Source organism: Saccoglossus kowalevskii, chromosome 16 (genome assembly GCF_978046115.1).
Source record: "Saccoglossus kowalevskii chromosome 16, keSacKowa6.1, whole genome shotgun sequence".
NCBI lineage: Eukaryota > Metazoa > Hemichordata > Enteropneusta > Harrimaniidae > Saccoglossus > Saccoglossus kowalevskii.
Window position 1 is genome coordinate 8,294,398 of NC_140656.1, and position 10,557 is coordinate 8,304,954.

The window sequence follows — 10,557 nt, forward strand, 5'->3', positions numbered from 1 at the left end:
AAACAAACACATATTTATGTGGTAACGTGTATTGAACATATAGTAACGAAAGCAATGTCATGCAATATCACCATGTGGCCGTGTATTACCCAATCATGTCATATGGTGAGCGTTAATGTAGCTGGGACCATATTCACCTACCTTACATGAGCCACTAAAGTTAAAAAAGCGATAGAAATATCAATTGCTTCGTTTACAGCTTTGGACTCGGTTGCACCAGCCGTGACGACAAAGTCCATGACATTGATAATAAACTGAGAACATATTAAAATGACATCAAATGCATTTCCTGGGCTACGTAGATAGCTCATCAATGACTTCTCTTCGGAGTATTGCTGTATCTCTTCTAACAAATATCCCACTATAAATATGAGAAGAAGAATGTCTACCACGTCCACAGAATCATCAGTAACAACACTGACGGTGACGCATTTCAAAACCAGTAAAATCAGGAACATGATGTAGGATGCCAGACTGGAATAGAACTTAACGTATGGCGAGTTATTACAGAGGTTCACCAAACCGATGAGAGCATTCTGTTTAGATAGCATTGCATGGAGCACAGACGAATACTTGGATTCGGACTTGGACGAGTCAGCTGCGTCTTCCACACTCGACTTAGCTTTGTTGTCGTTGCAGCTCTCGATAACCCAGTGGTAGCAGTAGACAAATGGGGATATTAGTAATATCAGGATCAGTAACACCGGTGCCATTATGTACACAATAACAAGGCCCCAGACTGATGGATGGTAAGGCGTGTGGTAGATCTCGTAGACTTTACCATACCATACTTCGCGAAGGTAATGTTGCACGTGACCAGACGAGATGAACTGAAACATACAAGAGATGAATGCTCATTTTTGAAGTCGAATTTAAAAAAAAAAATCACAATAACATGATTTATATTGTAAATGGGGAGAGGGCGAATGGCACCTCATGGATAGCTTCGGTTACCGACAGCTCATGACCACGATGGCACAGTTTAGCAAGCATTGGATTTCTCATGTTAAACAGAATCTGTTAATAGCCAATTATGCTTGAATGTGTAAATGAAAAATAAATTCCTCTATTCAAAATGAAATAACACTGTAATGGGGGACATAGCAAAGTCATAAGTGGGTGTCTCAATTTGGTTATGATAGTCATGGGAAAATGCCGCCCCAGTACCAGAGATGACTACACCAACCAGGTTAACGCTTGAAAATGTTACATACATCAACACTGGCGAACAGTCCTTCACTAAGAGACCTAAAGCACGATATTAGAAGAATATAGAAAGAGTTAAACTAATATATATACATTATTTTAATGAAGGATGGGACATGCAATTTACATGTTTCAGTGTGACATTTCCGACTATCTGAATGGTCTATTACATCCACCAACTCCCTGCCCAAACAAATTTCTGGTCAATTTGACAAGTTTGTTTTTTGGTAAGTCTTTTGTTTTTCTAAGGACGAGTGGAACATATATTTTTGGAGATGCGTTTTGGTCAATACATTTGTATAATAAATATCTCTGGTGTTGTAGTATGATTTGCAGGTATGGTTTTCACGCCTTAAATCTCAACGGATCAAAATGTAAATATGTACTTGCTACTTTTGGAGCATGCGCATAAAAACATATGAGATAATGAGATTGGACATTCTTACTTTCTTATGCCGATAGTCTACTGCATATTTCAAAAGTCGTTCATCATTTTCTTTGAGCAGTATAGCAGCGGTTTTAAATCCATGGCATGAGCTCATAAGTCTTGCTGCTAGTTCGTCAAGGTGATCGGAGATCTCTCTGAAGTCGTTTGCCATATTCTGAAATACAATAAATGTATTAACAAAGTCATTCTAGCCTTAAAGTGGAAAACATTATTATATTGTTATAGTACTCAACATATATAATAGCGAAAATACTGTGTAACATGCCGCAAGTGATGATAAAATGAAATTACATCACTATTATTTGTGGAGTGCCAACGAATATACTCCAGCAAATGTATGTTTTGATAATACGGAAGGAAAACAAACATCACGATTACTCTACAAACCTCTGTTGTTTTTGAAACTTTCTTGAATATGGTTGCCGCGTGTAGTGCAGTTTCAATCGGCCTCGGGCTTCCGATAATAGCTTCCTCTGACGTCAGAATCTCAGCGATACTTATGTCGCTTATGATGTCATCATTCTACCATAATAATGAACAAAAATGTCAAGCATTAAAGACGTTATCCGCACATGCGTAGTTTGTTTTCAAATTTATTTCTACTGTTACATTAGGTTGAATAGAGTCCTATCAAGTCACACGTGTTTAAATAGTTGCGTTGAGCGTACACGTCCTTATCATATAAACTGTAGAGTTGGGAAAAAAACATATACATATATATCCCATATCAGATTCCCCAAATAAAAAGTTGAAAATAACAAAATACATAAAATTAAGAAAGAAAATAAACAAATGGTCACAATTTGCATGGTATTTAAATATACTGATTTAACAATGATTTGTAAGCTGATTTTAATTTCACTCAATGTTTTTGAGCCAGAAAATATAAATTCTCTGGATATGATTTGGTCGAGCTCATTTTTGTTATGTCTGGAATGGTGTGAGTGATTTTAACATGTGTTCATCTGTCATGTCACCTGTTTTTTTTATTTCGATGTTTCAAAGCTTGGGTGGGGCTTCAATAGATAACTTACTGGTCGAGATTTCATGTACAACTGTTCTAATGGCGTTTCATCTCGTTCCCCGCAGCGAATCATGGGATCGGCACCACATTGCATAAGAGCTTGCATCACATCAATATGCTTAGCACGAGCAGCAAGGTACAGGGCAGTAAATCCTGACGCATCTTTGTCGTTGATGGCGCTGCATGAACCGAGGGCCCGTATTACGTCAGCATAGTTGGATTTCACAGCGGTATGATACATTGTCTGCTGATGCGAGTATAAATGGTTCCGAACAATACCCTTTTGGCGCACCAAGACTTCTATGGCATCGAGTTTTCTTGTCAACGCTGCGAGCTGTATTGGGGTTAGTCCCCGGCCGTCTATTGCATTCACATCAGCGCCTAGATTGCGAGACAACATGAATGGTCATTACTCGCAATTACGTGCCACGACGTACCCACAGATATTGGAATGGCAAAGAAACAGGAGTCACGCAAACATTAAAATCCAATGCATAAATTATATAAAAATAGCTGTGTAAACAATACAAGAGTACAGTACTATTTCAAGGACGTATGTGTGGCGTGCACGACTAATAAATAAATAAATAAATAAATAAATAAATAAATAAATAAATAATATTTACCTAAGTTACAGAGGGAATTTACGATATCGCCTAATTCTTCTGTGACGTTCTCCGACTCACACAATTCATGGAGAGGTGTCCTACCCAGACTGGATTGAATGTTGACATTAGCCAATGCAGACAGCAGTATTCGGATCAAATCAGTGTTCCCGTGTCGACATGCCTCATGCAGGGCCGTGTTGCACAGATCATCACGGGTGTTTACAAAACTAAACCCTGGCTGTTTTGCAAACCTGAGGGCATACAACGCCATTGTTGTGACATCCTCGTGTACGTGACGTGCCAGCAAATGTAGTAAAGTTCCGCTGGTTTCAGTGAAAGGACAGGCAGGGTCGAGTCCGTTATATAGCATTGACAGCACACGTTTTTTGTCCTTATTCTTCACTGCCATTTTAACCAAAGCGATACTACGATCAACATCTTCAATTGGATCCATTGTGACAGTCAGGGATGACGTACTTATAAAACAACAGGTTGTCGGCGGATGGTCGAACCCCAGATGTGATCACTTTAGTACACTTCCATACAACACATCGATCCGCAATACAGGAACACACATGTCAATAAATCCTTATTTAGAAGTATAGTATAACAAATGTTTTGCGTTTTTTGTCTCTAAGAATATTTGGAAAACGCCAATGTTTCTATCAACCGTGAGCGTTAATTTACAAAACAAATGCTTACCAGTACCAGCCTAAAATGATTACTCGTATTATAAATGAATACATAAATAGGTCATCTGTACTAATTTTATTTTCTGAATTAACGATGTTGCTGGTTATTCGAGAACGATATCATGTGCGTTGTATTTGACAAACGTGAGAGCATATCGAATCAGTTACAAAATTGAAGAATGATCGTCCCTTTCTGTAACGAAATAGTTGCTTAGCTGTGATGAATTTGTTTACGCGTATCTGTTGATCGACTTAATTAGTTGATTACGAGTGAATTGCTGTGTTATGTCTGTCATCGTTTAGGCAGGCGAGGTCCTGGACGGAACTTGGCTCAGTGATTTGGAACTAATTACGAGATAACCGTCGCTATTCGGACTACTATTTCTGACTGTTTAGTATTCGCAGTTATTAATGTATTGAACGATTAATCAAAAGATATGACGTGTCTAGTACTTAGTGTGATTGGCTTTATGATTGAAGGTTACGCCCTAGAGTCTTTTTACTGCTTTGGAATTGGTCAAGATTTTGAAAATGAAAAAAGAGTTTTTAGTTGGTCTTGGCGAGTACACGAGGACAGACGCAGTCCAGTCTTGGAGAGTCTTGGGGCGAGCCTTGACGCAGTCTTGGGTCAGCCTTGCGATAGTCTTGGGGACTTTTCCCCAGGGCGCTGTGTCTTATAGAGTGCTCGAATGATCGACTAAGACGAGAGGTGAAACGTATTTCGTTGTGTGTGTCTTATTTGACTATAAGATTTAAGTGACTTTTCCGATCCCGCACCTCAAGGGGACGCGATAGAGAGACGAGACGAGATTCCCTCCTGACACGTGTGGAGAACCCAGAGAGAAAGATTTTCCCCCTGATATAGCGAAGAATTATCGAAGTGAAAGTAAGCAATGTAGGCAAAATCCCCTCGTCATTTTCGTGATACAGCACGAGAATATCGAGCACACTATTTTTTTAGGGTGAAGCGTGTCAACAGAAACAGACACTCACACTGAATCTATAATAATAATAATAATATATTTATTTCCTATCCCACAAGATTCAACATCTACAGCAACGATGAATTGTACCTACAATAATAATGGGATGATCAGCGGCCATTGAAGGTCTAAAAGTGACAGAGGGATGTCGCAAAGAATCAGGTTAGGCAAATGACATGTGCATGTAAACTTCAGTATCCGAAAATGTCTTTATCATATAATGGATTTGCACATAATAAGTTCGCGAGAAAAAGAAATTTCAAACTTGTTGCTGAACAATATTACGTCAAATTTGATAGCTACATCTTTGTGTGCAAAGTGTTGCAAATGGACAGTTTTAGTCCATATTAGTAATATAATACTTGACGGAAAAAATCAGCGAAGTGAAAAATCATCTATAATCAAATTAACTGAAAGTTCTGGCGCAGGGGTCGTGTTGATGCAGAAGTGTAAATGTCGCCCTCTAGATGTTTGGTTGAGGAGCTAATGACCAATAAATGGTAGATTATTATCTCTTGGCTGCATACCAACGTCTATGATCCGTTACGCTACTTTTTTTTTTATAACCAACTCTTATGAATAAACATTGAGTTCAGAACAACTGTTTTCTCACCAACATCAGATTGCTAGCCACACATCTTGTCCGGTTTTCTATGGGTGAAAATAAATCTCAAGTTGGAAACTTTGCCATGTTCTATCTCAAAATTTAGCCCACACATTATGACAAAAGGGGCTCTAAACCATTTTTAGGTACCAAGGAATAACGCCAATTGTGTGTGATAGCAATATATATTATTTAGTGTAGTATTCATGTGTTGAAAAGTTCGAAATTATAACTAACATTTATATAAATAGCCATTTTAGCCATCTGCTAAACATTGTACATAATCTAAAATAACGTGACAGTCACTGAAAATTCCACCACTCCATCTGCATGAACGCCCACACGTTAACCAAACTCTCGCATCCAATTGATTTAACACCTGATTAAAATCTTTTCAGTCATAATTACATAATTTATAGCAGGAACCATATGGCGTTCGTAGAATCCTTTGTTTAAAAGCTATTTAGAGAATCTTAAACAGTACATACATGCCCAATGGTCATAACCCCTCTTCTATTTCAGTCAGGTTTAGGATACCACAAGTATCTATACTTGGACCACTTCTTTTTCTCCTATATATCAAAGTTCTACCTTCCTCGTCATCCTTTTTTGACTTTAAACTTTTTGCAGATGACAACAATTTATTCTATTCATTTTCTAATAATACGTACCATAAAAATGAAATTGTAACTATTCACAATCATGTGACAAACTCGTGTGCTGCCGATAAACAGTAATAAAACAAACTCAAATCCCAGAAAATCTTCCCTTCAAACAACGACCAGAATTGAATCTCAATATTAATATGTTATCTAATGTTAATACAGCTAGGAAACCTCACATAAAACATGTGTTAGCAATAATCACACCACTGATAGACTTAATTTCAAAATTACGCTACTTCTTTCCAAGGTTCGTTCTCATTCGACTTTACAATTCCTTAATTCTCCCACATTTATCTTGTGGTTTAGAAGTCTGGGGTAATACTTACTGCTCTTCCCTCGATCCAATTTATAAACAACAAAAGAAACTGGTACGCATTATAATGTTCAAAGACAGACTCACGCACATCAGACCTCTCTTTAATTCTCTGGGTTTTCTTGACATTTATGACCAACACAAGCTCCAGCTAGCATGTTTTATTTATGATCTTTACAACAATAATATCCCCCGCGATCTAAGTAACTATTTATCTTTTCCTGGCCATTCATACCAAACTATATCCTTCTCAAATGAAAACTTCGCTTGCATTGGTCAATTTTCCCTGGATAACTATGGAACCAAATTGTTGAATAGCATTCCTAACCATATTATAAATATTTCCAATCGCAATACTTTCAAGCAAACATTAAAAGCACATTAAGCCAATGCACATAGTTAAGTTTCCTATTCACATACCTGTAGTGATAAACAACTACCATCTGAAATGTTATTGTCAACCGAGTTTATTGCATTTATATTTATTGTTATTTCTCTTGGATTGTATAAATGTAATTTTATTTCTTAACAAAACGCCAGCCAAAATGATTATTTAGCTCCATCAGTATTCGGGAGCAGACTAGACTAGCTTCACTTAAGCTATTTTCTGCTGCCCAACCATTACTGCTCATCTTATAATATAGTTATATACGTCAATTTAATGTGGATTTCCTCATGATATAATGTAAATTTCGTCTTGAATTTAATAGCTATGTATCTTCTAGCATAATGGTGAATAAAAGCGATGTGTGATAGAATCAATTACTGTAAAACATGACTCTTTATTTAGCATGACATTTTAGCTAATTCAGGTGATCCTTAATTTTGCGAATTCAAGCTATTTTAAAATATATATCTCACAATGCTTATTGGCACTTCAGCGATATTAGCATTTGTTAATTTACACCCCTTTGTAATAATGGGACTGTGGCTAATTCATGCATCGAGACAAATTCTCTAAAGTGACATGAAACATGTTTTATAGTAAATTATTTTTATTAATGAGAAGATTGGGTTGTTTTTAGACTTCAGACATGCAACGAATATTAGACAAAAAATAGAGATCGTTTAGCAATTCCCGATAAATAAAGAGTTAATAAATTTACGGCTTAAAATGTTTACGTTGTTTGTTTTTTCTCACCGCTTTCCATTCTAAATTCATTATCAGTTTGTTGCCCACTGGGAAATGTTCAAAGCGTGTTGCCTAGGAATGCTAAATGGCATAGAGGTGCTAGTTCTGCATCTGAATTATCATTGCTTGTGGATATGCTGTTTCACTACGCTGAATATGAGGCAATTCCAATGCTACTCAGCATGATTCAATCCACTCCACCTGCTGTAGCTGCTGTTACTCATTGCAGTTATTATGTCATCAGACATCCCATTATTGAAGTGGCGCAAGTGGTGGTACCATATAATCGTGTTGTTGGTTCACCTCTACCTCTCTCCTGTGGCTCAGAAGTTGATTGTTCATTGAGTAGCCAAGCTGGGTCGTCTTGTAATGTTCTCGTCTTTATCTTCGCCTCTTATGCCGACACTGTCAATGCGGCTCTCAATGCTCATATTGCCTCTTTGCCAGTTGTGGTATCTTTGGTCACCATGTAAAATTATCAACGGAAGAGCTTTGTTGCATTCTGCAGTTACATTTTTGAGGTATGACACTGGGTTAATAAAGTATGTTCTGGGGCCAAATGTTGATTTTGTGCTGATAAACCACATGATGTCCAAACTCTGAGGGTGTCATGTGAGGCTTTTCACTGTTGCTGCTAAGTCACCTTCAATCGATACTCCATTTACAAAAGCATCATAACATTTGTCCACTCTCTGTTGCCCCCCCCTATGATGCCAATGTGACAATTTTTTTGACCCACATCAAGGCTTGCATTTACGTTTTATGCACTCGTCTGTTTGCTCAGAAGCAGGTCAGTTAGAAAGTTGGAGAATATACTACCAACCACCCCAGTTTACTGTTTGTGGCTTGTAGTGTGACCTCATATGACTTGGATCAAGTGATGTTTCATCTACCCATCACTCACTTTGTATTTACAATGGCTACATTGAGGACCAATCTGATATTGCTGCTCAACCTTGTTTTGTTAAGATTTTACAGGGCCAGAGCAATTCAAATCAAAGAAAGTTTAGAAAGAACTCCCGTGTGCTGAGAGTATTGGAGACACATCAAAATTTAAGATTTGCTTTTCAAAACAAGAAGCTTGGCAACTAACTTTTGTCTGCTATTTGAGATGCATAACATGAAAAAAATTGTGATTCACATTATCAGCATTTATAATACATACAGAAAATACATTTGATTTGTAATCCATGGTTTTAGTCTAATTAGTTCCAGAGCACCTCTGCGATGAATTCAATTAAAATCTTATTTTTTAGATATCAGAAATGGTCTAACAATAGTTAATCAATATGCATGTTTATCAACATTAAACTAATCATGTCTGTGGATTACCTCAATGAACTAAATGAATTATTATACAAACTAAGTAATTATTATGCATAGATTTAGGTATGTATATTGTTTCAGGGTGCACATGTACAAAGTTTCATTATGTGATTAATCCTAAACTAAATTAGTGGAAAGCTGAAAAGTAAATTATTATAGATGTATATAAACCTAAAACTAATTTGATCATCTCATTGTGCTAGAGTACATATGTACCAAGATTCATTGAATTAAGATAAGTACTGTCACAGACCATCTATGTACGAAGGACATCTATATACCAAGATTCATTGAAATGGAATGATTAGTACTTGTGATATCAGTGTAAAAGCCAAAAATTAACTAATTATGCAAATTAGTTGATTAATATGCACATATTTTTACTTAAAATTAATCAAGGCTTTGGATTGTACTAGAGTATCTATGTACCAAGTTTCGTTGAAAAGTAATAGTACTTGAAATATCAAAATGGAAAAATTGATTAATTATGCTAATTAGGTAGTTAATATTTCACATATCTGTATCTATGCAAGTTTCATTGAAATGTGACGATTAGTACCTGAGATATCAGTGGAAAAGCCGAAAATTGACTTATCATTATGCAAATTAGGTTAATTATATGCATGGATTTTTACCCAAAACTAATCACATCTGTGCATAATTAGCTAGTTATCATGCAAATTAGGTAATTAATATGTACGGATTTCAACCAAAACCTAATCAAATCTGCCCATTAGCATCTATACACCAAGTTACATTAAAATCCAATATACGGTTCTCGAGATATCAGTGGAACGGACAGACAGACAGACAGACAGACAGACACACACACACCCACACATACAGGGTAACTACAAAGACTCTCATTGTGTGCTTTGCACACGAGAGTCAAAAAGCTATACTGAAGATGGTTGGTAACTGCATCTAAGTAACCCCTGACTAAAATGTATGTGCCATCCAAATGAGACAGAGGCAAACATAACAGTAACTATGAGGAGAGTATGAGCAGGTCAGATATGAATGCTTGTCCCTGACATGTTAAAATATATGTTGTTAAACATTTAATAGCACTTGTACCGTCGGAGTTTCCAGAAATCTGATATACAGAGCTTGGTCAGTACAACTTCAGAGCAGTTCCCCAAGAGGTCTGTCCAATCAGCAAGGCTGGATCTGTCCACTTTTGGGGTATGGGTAATCTAACCTCAGTGCAAGGCACTAGAGCAGAGTATACTACTCTTTGGGTATCATCATTGTCAGCAACTGAGCCCCCTGAGGAACCAAATACCACTGACTTGGGTCAGAAATGTATCAGCATCAGTTAGAAACATCAATTCTGAACTCGTACATATTCTTGCTTATAAAGATACCTGCTGGCCAGCATTTACAACCATGTGAGGACCAATGGATGACCAAATTACAGATGGTAGAATATATATCTCTTGCTTCTCACCCTCTCTTGGCAACAGTACACAATTCTGTTCCTTGCCAAGAGATCACTCGGCATACATTATTGAGATAAGTTGTAGCCCTCTTGCACATTTACGGTGCAATACCAA

General features: G+C 37.0%; 1 protein-coding gene across 1 annotated transcript; it reads right to left on the minus strand.

Annotated features, from left to right (window-relative positions):
* Nucleotides 1-137: 137 nt before the first annotated feature.
* On the minus strand, nt 138-3,802 carry LOC146733632 (uncharacterized). The gene is made up of 5 exons (XM_085491497.1): nt 3,305-3,802; nt 2,689-3,059; nt 2,042-2,176; nt 1,653-1,808; nt 138-830 (listed from the first exon to the last, which is right to left on the minus strand). The coding sequence occupies exons 1-5, from the start codon at nt 3,738-3,740 to the stop codon at nt 138-140; spliced, it is 1,791 nt and encodes a 596-aa protein (XP_085347623.1). The 5' UTR covers nt 3,741-3,802.
* Nucleotides 3,803-10,557: the final 6,755 nt, after the last annotated feature.

What these genes read in the sequence shown, in the direction of transcription:
- LOC146733632 (XM_085491497.1), bottom strand. Translation starts at nt 3,740, where the DNA reads ATGGATCCAATTGAAGATGTTGATCGTAGTATCGCTTTGGTTAAAATG. An exon ending in AAATTCCCTCTGTAACTTAG is followed by an intron (nt 3,060 to 3,304) that starts GTAAATATTATT and finishes CTCGCAATCTAG; the next exon opens with GCGCTGATGTGAATGCAATA. An exon ending in AAGTTTCAAAAACAACAGAG is followed by an intron (nt 1,809 to 2,041) that starts GTTTGTAGAGTA and finishes ATTGTATTTCAG; the next exon opens with AATATGGCAAACGACTTCAG.